General features: G+C 38.8%; 1 protein-coding gene across 3 annotated transcripts in view; it reads left to right on the plus strand.

Annotated features, from left to right (window-relative positions):
- Window positions 1-18,918, plus strand: part of RHOBTB3 (Rho related BTB domain containing 3) — a 75,478-nt gene extending 56,560 nt beyond the window's left edge. For 2 of the 3 annotated variants that reach the window (XM_036767600.1, XM_036767609.1), the window contains exons 9-12: window positions 474-647; window positions 3,385-3,551; window positions 6,227-6,323; window positions 15,983-18,918. In XM_036767600.1, the coding sequence (XP_036623495.1) occupies window positions 474-647; window positions 3,385-3,551; window positions 6,227-6,323; window positions 15,983-16,098 (554 nt within the window). In that variant the 3' untranslated portion in view covers window positions 16,099-18,918. Of the gene's footprint in view, window positions 1-473; window positions 648-3,384; window positions 3,552-6,226; window positions 6,324-9,246; window positions 9,366-15,982 lie in introns of all 3 variants that reach the window. The other variant, XM_036767617.1, reaches the window with a different exon arrangement.
- Window positions 18,919-19,722: the final 804 nt, after the last annotated feature.

The raw sequence follows: 19,722 nt of genomic DNA on the forward strand, positions 1-19,722 counted from the left end.
TTCAGATTAGCCAAATTTAGCTGGGAATATGTGGGTGGAAGAACCAGGCATGAGTAATATCATTTCCTGGGGAGGTACGTGGTGTTGGTGGTTGGTTGGTTATTATTGTCAGTTCAGGTTAATTAGGAAGGCCCGTTTTCTAAATGTTGAAATAATGTCAAATATCATATGTAAGTTTAGTGTTTCTATTTCTCGGCATTTATAAATTAAGTATTAAGCAGTTAGCTGACTTACAAATTATTGTATTCAAAGTGCAGTCTAAAGTTTAATTTATTTGCCAACTGAAGGAAATATGAGAAAGTCCTTATGAATTATATTGGACATGACTCATAAAATCATCTTCTAAGAACAAGCCCAAACTGCTGAATGAGATACTTGATCTAGAATACATATTGGTCTACTGACAGGCCATCTTAAGATTTAATTTATACTTTACTTGTCTGACTATAAACCCTGTTCTCTGAATTTCTTAGGATCTACTGTGCCAGCCCACAGAGCTGTCCTGGTGGCTCGTTGTAAGGTGATGGCTGCTATGTTTAATGGCAATTACCTTGAAGCCAATAGTGTGCTGGTTCCAGTTTATGGTGTTTCCAAAGAGACTTTTCTTTCCTTTCTAGAGTACCTATATACAGATTCCTGCTGCCCAGGTAAGCAATGCTGATGTTCAATTTAGGTCAGTCTAGCAAGTTTTACTAAGCATCTTCTATGTATCCCCGGTATAGTATTAGGCACTCAGGATCTCAAGATAAAGGATTAACAATCCCTGCCTTCATGGAGTCTACAGTCTATGGATTGCTGGATCATGATTTTACTTACTTTTCTCCTTTGCACCTATTTTGATCAAAAATTCATTTTCAATAAAATTCATTTTCTTTCAAGGTGTGTCAGAAGTTGAATTTACAGAAGTTTCTGTACAACTGTAAGAAGTTTTGGGCTATATCGAATTTGTGTAATCACTTTGCATGGTCTGAGTTGGAAGACCAATAACTGGGCATCCCCTCTGGGGAGGATTTAAAACCCCTATGAAGCTTTAAAATCACTGTGGAGATGGAGTGGCCAAGGCCTCAGGATCTGAGACTGGCTTGTGGAAGTTTATGACTCCTCCAGATTTGTAGGTACTGATCTTGGGGAAGCTTCAGCTATCCAGAGTGAGGGGAAAGAGAACCTCTGATTTAGGGCTGATTTTTTATAGGAAGATCCCTAAAAGATCTGAAATTATTCTGTCCTACCCAACACCTTCTGTTCCCTTGGGCTTCTGTATTGTTCTAAGGAGAAATTGGTCCTGAAAGGCCAAGTTTAAACTCAATCTTCATAAGATACTTCCAGAGTCATTCAGGATGCCCAGGGGAGTGCTAGAATTTCCTAGTCCTGATCTCTCCAGGACATTCCTGGGCTAGGATCCAAAACCACGAGTTGGCAACAGATTGGAGGCGTCTCTAGTTCTGGTCCCTCTGGCCCAGACTTGTGCCCTGGGGATGTTGTGAGGCCCCCTCCCCCAATCCCGAGGGACATGGCAGTATAGGCATAAAGCCAGAGCCCAATTGACAAGCCTGTTGTGACATGTGCTAGGTAGAACATGAGGTGCCCATTAATGAGAGCAGCAGCATGCCATTTATCAGTCAGAATGCCTTTTTGGGATTTACTTCTTTTTTATTATATTTTTGAACTATCTTTTCCTTCCTTTGGAATTGTAATTCACTGAAATAGAAAAATAAGCTTACTTCCCATTTGAAATTCATGTAATGAGTCCATCTAGTGGAAAGTTTTAGAACTTGTAAAATCATAATTTCCTGTCTTACAGGTTATTATTATTGGATCAGTTAATTAAGGAGCTAGTTAAGTAAGGGTCAGTTAATCAAGTTTCTTTTGTTTATGTGTCTCTACTAACAAAGAGGAGAAAGTAGGCCAAAATTGGAGCCAGAAAAGCTGAGTTTAAACCAGACTCTGCTACTTAATTCCTGTGGGCCCTATTTTCCTCATCTGCGAAATGAAAGGTGGAACTAGCTGGCCCCATGGCCCCTCCCACTCTAGATCTTTGATCACATGAGCTTAAGTGGATGAAAAGCAAAGGCATTATTTACCAACGGATGATCTATGGCACACCTACATTTGCCATCCTACATGTTTCAGTCTATCTTGTTATTTTGGGCAGGGCCATTCAAATCTTTAGACTTAAGACTTGTTCAGATATTTGAAGTGATAGAGAAGTTTGATTTCTCGGTAACTAAGCCTCAGCTAGCAAGTGACAGAAATTGTCAGAAAAAAAAAAAACAACAGAATGAAGCTCACTAAAGATTGGTACAAGTCCATGGAGCGACCAATGTGGCGTAGTCGGTAGAGTACTGGACCTGAATTCAGGAAGATATGAGTTCAGATCCCACCTGTGACACTTGCTAGTTATGTGACCTTGCACAATAATACCTATTTCGAGTGCTGTGAGACTCAAATGAGGTAATGTTTGCAAAATGCCTTACAAATTTTAAAGCCATATACAAATACCAACATTTTTTTACCAGTAGGGCGGGGAAAAGCTATGAGTCAGAGAAAATAACCAAGTCATGCTTAATGCTGGGATGCAGACATTACAAATATTGCATGCAGTGCCTGAAATGATTTTCCCATTATGCTCCACATTAGTCAGATGCTTTTCAGCGTACTCTTGCCACTTATGTCGTAGCCCACATAGTTAGAGGAATGTGAAGAACTTAAATGAGGATTAAGATGAGAACCACAAAGATGACTAGAAAACTGGAAAATCCTATGAGGATTTTTAAAGTTTAAAACAAAAAATAATTTATTAAAAAAAACTGGAGAGAAAATTCAGGAAAAGAAGATGCTGATGTATGAATTGTTGATCATTTTCAACGTAAGAAGACCTCGTACCCACAGAATGGTGACCATAATGTTTCCATTTCAGCTGAGGACAAAAAAGGTTTCCATACAGTAAGGGGCTGAGATCAGTTAGCAGGAAGAGTTATTTGACAAGAAGCTGTATTAAAATAACCTTGCAGGAGGTTAGGACGAGCAGAGAAGGGATCTTCTCAGGATATCTTTAAAAACAGATTCTCCCCTTTATTTTAAGCTTGCTCTTGCCTAAAGGTAGGGAAAGGGATTTGAGAAGGTTCTTCCCAATTTCTGACTTTATGATTTGGTCAGCACGATTTTGAAAAGCTCATGTAAGTGATTGCACATGTATAACCTGTATCAGATTGCTTGCCATCTTGGGGAGGGAGGGAGAAAATTTTAGAACTCAAGATCTTTCAAAAAATTGAATGTTGAAAATTGTTTTACCTATAATTGGAAAAAATAAATACTTTTACGTTTTTAAAAAGCACATATATATTATTGGTTTCTTTTTTCTGATTTTCCCCTCTTTTTTTTCAGCCAGCATTCTGCAAGCTATGTCTCTCTTGATTTGTGCTGAGATGTACCAAGTATCTCGACTTCAGCACATCTGTGAGCTTTACATCATTACGCAACTACAGAGTATGCCCAGTAGGGAATTGGCGACGACAAGCCTCAGTGTTGTGGGCCTCCTTAAAAAAGCTAAGGTAATTTAATAATCACCCGTGTTTTTCTAACTTGTCAGTTGAGTATACAGATAATCACAATCCTTTTATTTTGTTGATAACTTCTTTTCTCTAGGAAGGTAATTATAATCAGCCTTGGTAAAGGTGAGGCTAATATTTGGTGTAACTTTGGAAGTAACTTTTATTGCAATATTGTTTTGTGGTCATTGTGTTTTTGCTTTGTTATGTCTAGCTTATACACTCATGCATTAAAAACATCTCCATTTGTATATCCTCTTTCTAGAGATTAAGTATTCCTTACAAAGTAGAATCTTTTCTAGTAGATTGCAATGCTGATCTCTTCTTTGGCACATAGGTCTTAATAATATTTTCACAGAATAGAAAGTTTGAAGCTATGTTGATTCTGTATATGTGACCCCTCAGCACTGTCCTTCATTTTGCTTACTTACCAGTCAAGTCTTAGGCTAGGTGTTCTGTCCTTCACATAAGCAGTTAATGCTATTGTTGATTGGCCATGTTCTTTGGGTTCATTAGAATAGGGGTCATGAACTCTTTCTGTTTCGCCAGATTCTACTTGTCATAAATTGTCACATAAATTTAATAAGTGACTTGGGATAAAATGTGGAATGAGGACATTAAACAAACTCTTAACATTTTATGATGCTACATAAGACAAAAACAAAGAAGGAAATGTGACCATTATTTGATATTAAGGTACTTCCAAATTATACCTTTTTTTTTCCAAAAGGTCTTTTGAGTTTTCCTTCAAGATTTGAGATCTTAAGACCTAATTTAGTCTCACGCTTTGGCATTGACAATTTATTATTTATTGAGTGCCTATGATCCTGGAATATGTAAAGAATAATTCCTGTCCTCCAATAGACTGTTGTGTTCTGAATTGATTTGATTGATTAGGATGAATTGGGAAAGAAAAGACTGTTGAGGTCACTATGTTGGCAGCACCATGATGATTTCTGTCATGTTATCCCAAGTGCTGTTGTCTTCCCTCCAGTCAGAACCCATTTGAATTGAGTTTGTTCTGGAAATCTACTTTCAAATCACAGAACACACTTCTAACTTAGGAGCAGGTGTGTTGGTGTGACATTTCTCAAAATCAAAGCCTGTAGCTAATTCCTCCCTGTGATATTTTGTGGCTGTTCCAGAGACATGACCACATTGCTTCCTCACTCCCTGGTTCTCTATTTTCATATTCTTCTTTAATTTTTCGTAGGAATCCTGTACTTGTCTCCAGGTTCCTCCAGGGTTGGTTTTTTTTTTTTTTTCACTTTCCTCTGGACACTTTTGTCTCTGCTGAACAGGTGTTGGTATGCCTGATAATTTCCCTGGACTTAGGCTCAAAGGTTTAAATTAAAGGCCTAAGTAAGCTGCTACAACACCCTGCTGTCACAGGGAATGTTTGTGAGTCTCATCCCAGAGCTCTACCTGCAGTTGCCTTTTTAAGCTCTTGCCACAGCTGCCGCATTCTAGTTGTGTATGTCTTCTTTGCTTTTGTTTGCTTGCCGTGAAAAAAAAAGGTATTTTGTTATTATCATCTCTTGCTACCCTGCTTTTGCCTCCATTTTGCTGATACTCTACTAGCCTAAACCATCTATCATTGTCAATTATTTTTTAGATTAATTTATTTATTTTTAGTTTTCAACATTCATTTCCACAAGATTTTGAGTTACAAATTTTCTCCCCATCTCTCCCCTCCCCCCACCCCAAGATGGCATGCATTCTGATTACCCCTTTCCCCAATCTGCCCTCCCTTCTATCACCCCCCCATCTCCTTCCCCCTTACTTTCATGTAGGCTAAGATAGATTTCTATATCCCATCACCTGTATGTCTTATTTCCCAGTTGTATGTAAAAATAATTTTTAACATTTTTTTTAAACTTCGAGTTCCAAATTCTCTCCTTTCTTCCCTCCCCTACCACCCTCATTGAGAAGGCAAGCAATTCAACATAGGCTATACATGTGTTGTTATACAAAACACTTCCATAATAGTCATATCATTGTCAATTTAAAAAAAAATCCTAGCAGGAAATGAGGCAGAATATTTTTATTGTTTCATAAGGCATTGGATTTTATAAATGTAGGCTATAGAACAGATAAGTTGTAAGCAGAGTATTTTTTATTCAAAGAAACTTTTTTTTTATATTTCTTAGTTTTTCATATTCCCTTTTGGTTTTTGACATTTACAACTTTTAATTTAAGTCTGCTTGAATGTCCTTGGAGACAACATCCAGATTCTCATATTAGAATGCAGAAGAGTGGTGTATATATTTCCATTTGTAAAGAATTATTTTATCTATTTTGTAGAAATAGTTTTTTGACTTCAGGATCTGTCGCTTCCTGCTAACGGTGCTGAAGACCCTGTGTCCATGCGATGTTATTGTTTTGGTATTAATGTAGGGAGCGCTTCAGAAAAAAACCAACAGCAACAACACTTGCTGTTATGGCAGTTCTGTTTTCTGTTGGTTGACGCATGGACTCATGAAAGCATCATCTATGTTAAGACTGAGTTGAATCTGATTCCTAACACGCTTTGACTGCTCATCCAGAATGCCATGTCCTGAGTCATGTTTAATTTGTTTGTAGGACACAGCATTATTTTCTCCTGTGTCTTTCCCTCATCCTAATAACATTGGTGATCATCTCATACAGTGTTGTTCTAATTCCCTTTTTTCTTGCAGTTTCACAACTCTGATTGCCTTTCAACCTGGCTCCTTCATTTTATTGCCACTAACTACCTCATCTTCAGCCAAAAGCCAGATTTTCAGGATCTTTCAGGTAGTTTGCCAATTCCTGTTTTAAAAAGAAAAGTTTGTAACAGAATCATGGTACTCAGATTTGAGGTGTAATTATCCGAAATTTGCGATTGTTCTTGTGAGAGTAACAGTGAAAATTCCTTTTATAATGTGGATTAAACATGTTGCATTGAGGTAAACAGTTCAACCTGTGCTAGGTAAACAGGCTTCAAACATCCTCAAAGCATTTGAGACAGGTAGCATTTTCCATTGTGATTTCATTAAAATATCTTAGCCTTTTTTTGTGAAGAGGAAGGAGAAATGTTTCCCCTTAGGGTAGAGATATCTTGTTTTGTGTGTGTGTGTTTTTATCACCTCACTGGTTTTGACATATTCTCAGGAAAAAGAAAATTTGGATTTTGGGCTATGCTGAAAAATTCTTATGAGGTAAACATATACACATACGTGTGTGTGTGTGTGTGTGTGTGTGTGTGTGTGTGTGTAAAAGCAGAGACTTAAGTGATTAAATAGAAAGCAAATAGTTTAGAAAAAAATATATTAGACTTTTACCGCTTTGAGCCAAAAGCTGTTGTAAGATGTATAGAGCAAAAATTATGTACGTGAGATCTATCAAAACAAAACAAAGCATGAGTTTGAGTATAAAAAATAAAAATAGGTAACTGCCTAGGGAAGCTAGGTGGCTCAGTGGATAGAGTGCCTGGGAGGGGCTAGAGTCAGAAGACCTGAGTTCAAATTCAGCCTCAGACATTTACTAGCTGTATGACTCTGGGCAAGTCACTTAACCCTGTTTGCCTCGGTTTCCTCATCTGTAAAATGAGCGGCAGAAGGAATGGCAAATCACTTCAGTAGCTTTGCCAAGAAAACTTCAAATGGGGTCACAAAGACTGGACATGACTGAAATGACTGAACAACCCAGAAAGCAAATAGAATAACTATCAGAGTGGACCATTCATATATATTAGTTCTTGTTCTTACATATATAGGTCATATGACTCAACACTCACTATCTTTCTGTCCACACCTACACCTCTCCCAAAGCTCTCTGTTGCTATAGAAAGCACCACCAGTCTGCTAGTCCTTCAGATTCGTAACTTTGGCTCTTACACCCTCCATCACCCCACATACCTAATCAGCTGCCAAATCTTGCCCTGCCTACCCGAATGACATCTCTGGAAACCAACTCCTCATGTCCACTCACACCTTAGTGGAGGCTCTCACCACCCTGACTTTAAGACGGTTGCCATGGTCTTCTTCTCATTGGTCTTCCTGCCTCAGTTCTGCCCCCCTCCCGGTCCATTCCCCACACAGCTGCTAAAGCTCAGATCTGACTGGCTCACAACCACTCAGTAAACTCCAGTAGCTCCCTAGGATAAAATATAAACTCTGCTTGGCTTTTAAAATCTTTGCAACCTAACCTCAACCTACCTTTACACAGCCTCGTTATATATTACTCTCCTTCCTGAACTCTAGAGTCTAGCCACCAACCGGCCTTCCATTTCCTGTGCCCATCCCTTTGCCCTGGCCATCCTCCATGCTTGGAATGCACCCCCTTCTCCCCTCAGCCCTACATGCTCTGCCTTTCTTCAAGACACAGCTCAAGCACCACCTTCTACATGAAGCCTTCTAGCACTTTCTTCCTTAGTTTTTATTTAACTACCTTGTACTCATTTTGTTATTTTTTTTGCTATGTTCTCATATGAACACATGTTGTCTCTGCCAATAGAATGTATGTTTCTGGAGAGTAGTGCTTATTTCATTGGGGGGAGGGGGGTATTTTTATCCCTAACACCCTGCAACATGGCGGGTGTTTAATGTGTGTTAAGTGGTTATTAATTCTCAACACAATGTATTATTTTCTTGAGAAAAGAAAATGTTTTTTAATCAAATCAGTAAATGTTTATTGAAAATCTTTTCTGAGCAGGAAAAAAAAAAGACTACTTAAATATAACCTGCCCCCATCCCCCGCCAAGGTAAGGAGTGCTTCCATTGGCTGTTCTGAGTGAAAAGGAAGTGGCCTGTCTTCGGGAGGCAAATAGAGAAAGCACTTAAGCAGGATAGAGAGCACCCTTATTTTAGCTTGCGCTCCACTGACCGGGCCACCATGGATCCCTTGGTGTCTTCAATCCTTCATTTGTAAAATAGAAATAAAGACATTACACAGATGATTTACATAGGGTTTTGCAATCTCTGGAAGGTGCAGTAATAATACAGGGCTTACTATGAGCCAGGCACTGCTCGAAGCACTTTACAAATATTATCTCATTTGATCCTCACAACAAACCTGTAAGGCAGGCACTATTATTATCCCCCTTTGGGGAAACTGAGGCAAGCTGAAGTTAAGTGACTCACCCCAGGACAAATAGCTAGGAAGTGTCAGAGGCTGGATTTGAACTCAGGTTTTCCAAGCCCTGGATTCTATCCAGTGTGTTACCTAGCTGCCTCTACCTTTGAGGAATTCTTCCCTTTTATAATTTTATTCATATGCTGTCTTATAATTTGACCAAATACAAACACAGAATATTTGCGTTTTCCCTAACTCTGTAAGAGGGTTTGTACCCTCATCATAGGAAATTAGGAACAATTTTGTCTTTTCTCAGAAGAAAGGAGAAAACTCAAATTCCATTTCCCTTAATGAGGTTTTGCTAATTGAGATTTTAATGTTTGTTTAAAGGTATGAAAGGATCGCTGTAGTTATGCTACCATGAGCTCCTTCTACTTAACTTTTATTTTTCATTTTCCATAATCCTGTGTTTCCTTTTTTGCAAAACATTATTTTGAAAAAACAACATTGAGCACTGAAAACATTGAATATTCATTGTAAATGCTGTATTTTTAGAACTTACCCCAAGAAAATGACACTATTTTGTGTGTGTGTGTGTGTGTGTGTGTGTGTGTTTCCTTACTCCTATTTTTCCACACTGATTCATTGACTCCCTACTCTCCAGTCTCTTCCTTGCCAACCTCCCTACTGCCTTGGAGAAACTTCTGCCCTGGCTCCCCTCCCCCTCCTGATCTGAGGCTGCCAGTTTATATCCTCAGTGATTAGCATAATACTTGGCACAAAGTAAGTGTGCAGTAAATGCTTTTTCGCTCATTCAGTTCACTAATTTATAATAACATGTTTTGTTTCTGTGAGATACGGGTTTAAGTGCAGACAGATGTGTTTCAACACTATTCATGAGAAAGTGGGATGTGGCACAGATAGTTCTGTTTTGTGTCCCCTCCAAGATGACTGAAATCATAAAAGTATCATGGGCTGGCCCTAAGGTGATTTTATTTGTACAGCAGGTGGAGCTCAGTGGAAAGAGCATGTGACGCAGAATTGAAAGAGTCAGTTGAAAAATACAGTCAAACAGTAATATGATTCTCATCATCCAGTCTATTTGCTATGCTCACACACGGGGGTCTCCTGTCTTTATTTATTCCACACAGTTGCCAAGTCACAGAATATTCGTTCTCAAAGCCGTGGAATATTCTTCTTGCCAACACACATTGTCAGTCCTTGTGGTGAGAACAATAAAGCTTGACATGTAGATAATATTCAATAACTCTGCCAAAAAAAGAAAAGCCACATCCACGTGTAAATCCCACTTCAGTCCTCCACTTATTGTTGTTGTTGGGTCAATTAGTCGTGTCTGACCCTTTGTGACTCCATTTGGGGTCTTCTGGGCAAAGATAACTGGAGTGGTTTACCATTTCCTTCTCCAGCTCATTTTACAGATGAGGAAACTGAGGCAAACAGGGTTAAGTGACTTGCCCAGGGTCACGTAGCTAGTAAGTGTCTGAAGCGAGATTTGAACTCAGGTCTTCCTGACTTGAGGCCTGACGCTCTATCCACTGCACCACCTGGCTGCCTTATAATCCTCTGTTCAAAATATTCAGAAGGAAAAATTGATCCCTTTATATAGTACTTAAATTATTTATTAAAGGGCTAAAGCTGCAGTTTGCTCCTGGTGCTAGGCTAATGATGGTCATGGTGGCGGGTCAGATCATCTCCCTATTTGTCCTTGCATAGATTGAATTTCTCCTTCTCTCAGCTCCTCTACTCTGAAAAACTATTTTTTTTTTCCTTTCAAAGCAGCCTGGCGAAAAAAATTTAAAAAACCATTAGGAAGGGGAAATGGCCTAGGCCCAAACTCCCATGCCAACTTCAGCTTGTCCCAACCTCCCCAACCAAAGATGCTAACTCATTTGCCAAGAAAGAGCCCGGATAGAGTCTCTCTCTTTGCTCTATGAATTTTTATGTTGAATCAGTCATTCTTTTGTTCACCCTGAGCCCTCAGCCAAGAATTTCCTTGGTGACTGTAAAACTGCTCACTAGCAAAGCTCTAAGACAATAGTGGCTGATATATTAATATATTTGAATATATATAAATGTATGAGTATGAATATGTCCCTAGTAAGAAGCATGACCAAATATAGCAGAAGAGGAGGCGCTGAGCAATATGGGATCTGATGACCCATATGCCTATAGGTGGCCCTCCATCACTGTCCTCCCTGAGTTCTACACCAGGATCTTATTTAATGGTGGCCTTGGGGTCCATGCACATACATATCCGTAAACATGTCAATGACCAGGCTGGAATTTGAACCCAGACCATAGGATTTAAGACTGGAGGGACATCTACTCCAACCTTATCCTTTTACAAATGAGGAAACTGAGTCATCACAGAGCAGTGATGTGATTGCCCCATTCTCCTATAGCTATGTGAGCTATGATTTGAACCTAGGTGTTCTGTTTCCCTGTCACATGCTCTTACCACTGTACTCCACATGCCTTACAAATGAAATCACCTTAGGGCCAGCCCAAGATACTTTTATGATTTCAGCTGTCTTGGAGGGGACACAAAATAGACCTCCTTCAGGCTTAATTGAAAACACAATTCTCATAGATCTGTTATTAGACCAGTGGTGTCAAACTCAAATAGAAACATACTTATGGGCAGTACATTAGAAAACTGCAAATTAACATTTATCTATGTTGTGTTGTATTTTTATTTATTTTGTTAAACATTTCTCAACTTTAATCTGGTCTGGGCCAACAGGCTGGGCATTTGACACCTTTGACTTAGACCATGTTTCTCACAGAAACAAGACAGGTTATTAGGAATTAGTGAATTTAATGTATGAAAAAAAACTACGTATGGCATACTTACTATGTGCCAAGTACTGTTCTAACTTCTAAGGATACAAATTGGCCTCCTCAGATCAGGAGGTGGAGGTGCAGGGGGTACCTAGGGCAGAAGTTTCTCTAAGACAGCAAGGAGGTTGGCAAGAAAGAGATCCTAGAGAATAGGGAATCACTGAATCAATGTGAAAAACAGGAGTAAGGAAAATAAACAGATGCAAAATAGTGTTATTTTCTTGGGGCATGTGAAAAACACAGCTTGTTAAAAAATATTTTTTAACACTTTCAGTAATTGATGCATCTCCAACATAAATAAAAATAAAGTACATAAATCAAGAAGACCCAGATTCAGACCTGACCACTGGCACTTACTAGTTCTATGATCAAGGGGAAGTCATATAACCTTTCAGGTAGGGGTCACGGTACAGAAGAAAGAGCCTTTGGAGCAAGGGTCCAGATTCAAATCCCAGCTTGGCCGCCTCTGTTACTTACCTTGGACAGATCTCTCTGACCATCTGTTTTCCTATCTGTAAAATGAAGGGATATGGTCTAGATGGCCTTTAGAATCTCTCTTACCTCTGAATTTGTGGCCTTCTCTTCTAAGACCATGGATTATTGATGAACATTCCTACCCCAGTGAAATGTGTGGGGTCCAAAATTGTCCATTCTGCAAAAAAAACCCAAAAAACCAAAAAAAACCCCACTGAAGCAGAGCTCCAAGCCAGTAGCATTTTATTAAAGGGTCTGTGGCCCCTTCTAACGAAGCGGACTTCAGATCTGCCTTACAATCTGAGATGCCTCCTTTCCCCAGGGCCTTACTTTTATGAGGTTTAATACCCAAACTTGCAAAAGAGGCATGGTAAAATATGCGATCTCATTGGTTGGTAGACCCTGCTTTTGATCCTCCAGGAAGGCCAGAAATGATACATCAGCATGGGTGGTCACAGGATGGGCAAGGCAGTGGTCATCTCCTCTTACGAAGCGGTCATAAGACGGTCCCCTGTTCATGTTGGGCAAGAGAGGGTGGTCCAGAGGCACAAAAATAAGTTAGGGGACTTTCCATATCACATTAGGACATCCCGTCCACACTGGGTTGGGTCATCAGCATTCCTGTGGTTAGGCAAGAGAGCTTTATAATTAGTAGGTCATAGCTCTGGGACCTAATATACAGAACTTAGACTCACTGCCCCTGTGAAATCATATCACACTGATTCATACTGATTGGAATAAAATAGGGGTCTAGCTAATCATCTATCACACATGAAAGTCCTTACTGTTGTCGTATTTACTGTATTGTTATCGGTGCCCAAGCAGAGGAAAATTGTGTTGGATTTGGCTTCTGGGTAAATAGCTTGATTTTTAGCTTACGTAACTCTCTAATTTCTATTGTGATCTAGATAAGGAAAAAGGAGCAAGTAGTTAGTATGTATCTACAATTTATATGTATCTGCAGATTACCAAGTTATCTCTTGAAAGTGCAAGTATGGGATACAGCTCTGGACTTGGAGTCAGGAAGTCCTGAGTTCGAGTGGAATCCTGCCTCAGACACTTGATAGCTGTATGACCCTGAGCAAGTCACTTAATCTCTCTCAGTTTCTCCATCTGTAAAATGGGGATAATAAGAGCACTCCACAGAGTTGTGGGGCTCAAATGAGAAAATATGCGAAGTTCCTTCCAAACCTTAAAGCAATTTATATATGCTCATCATAAATTTGGATGGAATGTTGGTGTAAAAATTAACTCATTTTGGAAATTAGCGGTGTAAATTTAAATATTTGTTATGAATGAAACTTTAAGCCCCTAAATTATGCATACTTAAGGTCGTAAGTTGCAAATTAAACTTTGACCTTTCTAAAAGAAACCTCCTTGAACTGAAGAAGTACTCCTTGCTGGAACAGAGAAGTTTGGGCATAGAATATATGCTTTGTGGAATAGTGACATGAAGAATGATTTTCAGCATAAATTTTTGAGTTTTGTATCTTAAAGCAGAAGTTGAATGACCCCTCAGGGACTACTATGTATGGGAGGTTGGCCTTAGGTGATGGCTAAGATCTGTTATAACTCTGAAGATGCTATGATCCTTTCCTGTTGCTTCAAGATTTGAAACACAAAAGTTGAGCTCCACCCCTGGTGCACATGTACAATGACCTTGAGTTTGGTTGTTGCTCTGTACCTCTAAGCCAGGTATGCACCTAGGGATTGAATCCCCCCCCCCTTAAACCTAAGTCAGTATTAATTCTTACCTATTAGTCATATTGGAACCTAGACTATGGTGAAGTCCTTCATCACAGGTCCTTGGGATCGCCTCTGCATAGCTTTGTTTTAAGAAATGGCAGCGTTTGGTTTTAATTATCAGGGGCAAATTGAAAAGCAGAAAAGGTTTGGCTCAGGTACCTTTCCATGTCCTCTCTCCAAGGCCCCTTGAGCCTACCTGAATTTCCCCTTCTCCTGTCATCCACCTGCCCCCATTTTCATTTCTCTCCCCTCATCTTTGCCCCTCAAACGGTCTGGCGTGGTGGAAAGAGCACTGGCTCTGGAGCCAGAGTTCACATTCTTTCTGCTTTTTGACTGTGTGGCTTTGGGCACATTACCACATTTTCCTAGGCCTTACTTTCGTCATGTCAAATAATGATTAGAATTCGAATGGCCCTTTTAGGTTTGCCGAGTGCTTTACAAATAACTCATTTGATTCATACAACAAGCCCAAGAGATAGGTGCTATTGTTATCATGCCCATTTTTTGCAGATGAGGAAACTTGGGCAAACAGAGGTTAGGTAGCCTGCCCAGAGTCCTCCAAGAAGTGAGTGTCTGAGGTGGTGTTAACTCAGGCCTTCCTGTCTCCAGCGCTCTAGCCACTGGCAGAGCCACCTAACTGCCCATAAATGAGGCAAAGAGGGGCTTGGATTAGATGGCCTCTGGATCCCTAAGGCACTACAGCTTTGAGCTTATGAAATTCATCTTTTAAAATTCTGATTAAGTAGAATTCTAAATGTACAGCTGAAGTGCAGTCCATTTACTCTCTCCCCTCCCTTTTGTTCCCTCTTCTATGTTCTTTTCTCTGACATTTTTCCACCAGTTTCTTTACTTCTTCCTTAGCACACTGCTCAGCACGTAGCAGGCACTTAATAAGTGCTTGTTGACTTCCTTGTCCCCTACCATTTATTTGCCTTTAGTATAAAGGGTTCTAGAAATCAAGAGACCTCAATTGTAAATCCTAGCTCTGCCAAGTCCCACACAGGAAGTGGGTGTGGAGGGTGAGGAAATGTCCCAGAAAGTTGCCTGTGAACTAACTCTCTTAAGTTCAGCCTGGTCACCTACTCCTTTTTGGTCTGGTCACTGGGGCTTTGCAGAGGTGGTCCTTGTGGAGGGTGTAACTGCTGTTGGGTCTTGCCCAGATTGTTTTTGTATACTCCCTCCTTCCTTTATCTTACTTGCTGCTACTAAATAGGTTTCAACTCGTGGTGAATTTGTGGGGCCAAATGAAGACAGTCTTCTCTTACCCGGATTTTCAGTTTTAGTAGGTTAGGTAAGAGAAAGTAAAGTCTTTTAAAACTCTCCCTGGATCTCCATTTCTGATAGAAACTTACACAGATTCAATTCTTGAGGGTAAAGTATTGTCCTTTGAAATATAATTACATACAAGAAGCCCTCAGCACTCCTTGGTAATTCACTTGGACTATAATTACATTGTTGAACTGTCTTTATGCTCTGCCCAAATGGCTTTTGTATTTTACCATTTGCCTTTTCCCCTCTTCCTTCTTCCTGCTTCCTGCTTCCCTAGCCCTTACCAAGTGGCTTTTCTGTAGTGAGAGGCCCATCTACCATTATCTCCCCTTTTCTTCTCTTCCTAAGGGCTGGCTAGCAACCTTAAATTTCACCAAAAGCCCACAGAAGAGCAGAAAGAACCAAAGCCAAGATTAAATTCCCATAGCAAGCACTATTTTATTTCTTACTTTTGAAGTTTCTTGTTAGTGTGAAAGTTATTTGGTGCAAAGTTAGCCAAGGAACAAGTTTTTCATTCCCACTTTATATTATCTCCATGGTGTTCTAGAATTTCTCCATTCCTTCTTCTTTATATCTGGAAGGTAGTTTCCAAGAAGGGAATTCTTTATGGCCAGAGTATTTATTATATAATATGTTTATGTGCTAGAGGGCTTGACTTGCAATCCAAAGAGCTGGGTTTGAGTCTTGGCTGTACCGCTTATGGCCTGTGTAGTACTGGCCAAGCCATTTAATGTCTTAGAGCCTCATGATTTCTCCACTTATAAAATGGTACAATAATATTGACACTGCATAACTCATAGACTTGCTGTAAAAAAAAGTTTTGTAAACTGAAAAGCATTGCGTGGCAGAGTTGTTGTTATTTATCCTAGGCCTGTTAGCAGCACTAAAAAGAGATTTCAGTAGACTTAGAACTTGTACAAACTAAGGCAGACTTGAAGGAATAATATTTAAAACATGTTTGAAATGAACTTTTAGAACCTTTGGTTACATTATATTTTTTTGTTAAAATATTTTATATCTAATACTTTTTCCTCCCCAAAAAATTTTAGCAGAGGAACGCAGTTTTGTTGAGATGCACAGATGGCCATCCAACATATATTTGAAGCAACTTGCAGAATACAGGAAGTATGTTCACTCCCGGAAATGTCGTTGCATAGTAATGTAACTCGAAGATTGTATTTCTGTTTGATTGTGAAGACTGGAAGATCTGTGGGCACCAGTAAAATTCTAGTGAGGACTGAAACTGATACTCATATGTTCAACAAACAACCATATGGTACAGTGTGTGCTTGTTAGTTCTCTTTGAGATAACTACTCCTGGGGTCTTAAAAGGGATCCAGATACACTGTAGGCTAGAATAAGGTTTTATCTCAGCCTAGAAAGCTGCTGTGCAGCCCCTTCTTTTAAAATGCTCTGTTGCTTCCATAATATTGTGAACTTCTGGTAAGAAATGTTTAAATTAATTTAGTTTTTGTAAAACCAATGGCATAGTATTAGTAAACATAAATTCCATTATTTCTAGTGGTCATGTTAAAATAGGGGACACCGAAAAACTCTTTGTGGCTATTTCTATAATGGTAAATTTCATCAACCTCTGCCACCTTCCAGATGTGGGGCTGCCTTAAGAGCTGCCCCAGTGGTGTAAACATATACCTAAGATTTTGAAAGTGAAATGCCACTTGTATTCACATTTGTGTCAAGTGAGCCATCTTGAAGGGATCTCCTTCTAGGTTTTTCTTCTCATCTACCCAACTTTTCTCTAACCCCTTCACCAATTCTTTGGGCCTCTGGTGCTTCCAACTAGATTCCTGATGGAGCAGGGAATGTAGCACTATCTTTTGCTCAAATATTCTCTTTGTCAGAAGAATCATTCCAGTGATATTAAAGGAAAGGAAGGGGGCATGCTGGAGGGAAGTTTGCATGATAGGAGAATTACTTGACTTTTGGTAAGGTGCCACCTTCCAGGGTCCTGCTCTGCCAGAGCAGTCCACGCCCACCTTTGGCAGGTAAGTATGGGAGTACAGTGACCTGTCAAAGTTTTACAATTTCATTTTCTTGTGTGTGCAAATGACCATATGATATATGGCCACATGTGTGATGTTGATCAAAACAACTAATACTGGGAAGGTAAAGGTAAAGGTAAAGACATTTACAGGCAAAGGTACTTCCTAACGTTTTCACTAATAAACACTCAAGGGATTTTTTAAAATTGTAAATAATCTTCTGAGTTTGAGATATGACTGGGCCCTTATCTATCTGTAGCTCAGCACCAGGGCTCTGGTGACTAGCATCTTTCTTTAAAAAGAACCTAAGCAACATTGTGTGGCTGACTTTAAATGACTATGTGAAGAGTATTGTTAAGACCTTTTCACAAGAGTATGCAGAAAAACCAAATAGTTCCAAGAAAGGGATGCAAGTTACAGGGAAGACTTGGGACCCATATCCACTGAAACTAGTGGTAGGAAGGAAGGAAGATGTACTGTTTCACTTCTATATTAAATGTAATAATGGAAGTATATTGATAAAGCCCACAAGTTTGAAAGGATCCAGATTGCTTTATATTGGTGGGCACATTTCTTTTCTATCTCCTACAATCTTTCTTTTAGCTTCTTTGTCTACAAATCAAGAAGAGACCTTTGAACCCCTGTCAAGGAAAGTTTGAGTATAAAATTTAGCAAAATGGCAAAAATCCATCCCTCGGATGCACAGGATGTACAGTCTCCCAGCAGACATCTAGCCAGAAACTTGATCTCAGCTGGGCAATGCCTGGGGAAATGATGGGGGACACCTTTTGGGGTCATTTTTTCATTGAAATCCTGCAAGTTAATCAGCCATTGATAAATTAGGTTTTGCAAGGATTTATTTAGAAATGTAGATTATAATTCTTTTTAGGTAAGAACAGCATTTCATTCTTCATAAGCATTTTCTTCTCCATCATAGAAATGTCATCATTTTAAATTCTAAGTCAATGACTTTAAACTTAAGAAAATAAAAATTGTGTATGTAGGTTAACAGACAAAATAAAATTGTTGTTGGAAAATCTTACTATTTAAATTGAACAGAAACATCTGGGTAATTAGTATTTGATCCAAAGCAGAAAGTTGGACTTGGAAGTGGATTGTTGGTGTTGAGCATGGGTTTTGTTATGCAAATACTTTACCATCACCTTATTTGGCTATGATTCAGAAATGCAGATGTGATATCAGTAACCAATTCAGTTTTTAATTAGTCTGCATATAAGCTTCAAATCCCTTTGGGACTGTTTCAGATGAAAATTTTGGAAGTTCTTAAAAGGTTGGGAATAAAGCACAAGAAAATGTATTTGAAAATGCCTGTAAAGTATCTTGGAGGAAATGAGGGTTATTCAAAGTAAGTTCTAGCTTGTGTGCTTGTGTACATGTATGCATGTGTTTGTGTGTATGACAGAATTATCTAGTTAAATAGGTGCTTTGAGCTAATCTCTGCTTCTCTTAGGATATATTTAACAACCATTTTAATTAGAGAAGATAATACTGTATACAGTAAGACTGAGGTCTTTTCTTTCTGGTCCAGACCTATTCTGTTTAATTCTTTGTGCACTCCTAACTACGTTGTGTCCATACAGTGAGGAGATTAGACTTGAAATACAGAATTTTTAGTAACAGCATCTGAATACATCAGCATAAGATACTTGATCCTAACCAGCAGGGTGACTTTGTATTGGAATTGGAAGATGTTTGAAGAATGCAGTAGTTTTACCTTCCGGGTCAGATTTAACATTTCAGTTGTAGCTAAATACATACACACTGAACTCATAGTATATTAGGTTAAAATGTTTTAAAAGAGTTATTTTTATTTCATTAAGGCATGCATTGAATTTAAACTTTTAATAATTTCACAAACAGAAGGGTATGTTTGTCTTTTAATATAGCCTGGCTTGGATTTATATGTTTTTAGCTTTAGTATTTAACATTTTGTAACAAATAAACTTTTTTAAAAAAACAAATTTAATTTGCTATACTCTGTTATTTTACCTTGGTTGTTTACAGGTTGAGATGAACTGTGTTTTTGTGCTGCTGACCTTTATTTTATTTTTAAATTTTTCAGTTAATGAAAATCTGCTTTCTCTCCATTCTATCCTCCTTTCCCCAAGTAAAAAAAAAAACAAAAAAAACTTGTTATAAACTTGTATATCAAGAAAAACAAATTCCCCATTGGTCATATTTTTAAAAAGTGCCTCAGTCTGAATTTCATTTCTCTGTCAGGAGGTGGACAGCCCATTCTGTCATGAGACCATGGGAATCCCTGTGGGTCATTTCATTGATCAGAGCTCTAAGTCTTTCAAAGTTGTTCTGACATTTATTTTAGATACAAGTGGTAAACATGGGACAGCCCTTCATTGATCCTTGTTTGCATCATAGTTCAGACCACATTGCTCCCCATCTCATTCTCTATATAGTGAATATGATAACCATTTACTCTGGTGTCTCATCACCTCTTTGTATATTTATTGGACCCACCTGGCTTTCTGGTGATGCCTATCAGATAATAGGTCTGAAGGTTACTTAGTTCTCTTTTAAACATTGTGTTTTATCTTTGTATCTAATAAAGTACCTACTGGGTGTCTTGTTTGGGGAGGTGTTTAATTGTGTAGAACTGAGCTGAATTGGTTCAAAAAAGAGGGCTGGCTAGGAATGCCTGGGAGTAATTCTTTAGTGCTTTAAGTCAGTGCAAAACAAAATTAATAGCATGAAGTGTACTTGTACTTGTCAAATATGATAGTTCTTATAACTCAAAAACTCCTCATAGT

This window comes from Trichosurus vulpecula, chromosome 1, assembly GCF_011100635.1.
Source record: "Trichosurus vulpecula isolate mTriVul1 chromosome 1, mTriVul1.pri, whole genome shotgun sequence".
NCBI classification, from domain to species: Eukaryota; Metazoa; Chordata; class Mammalia; order Diprotodontia; family Phalangeridae; genus Trichosurus; species Trichosurus vulpecula.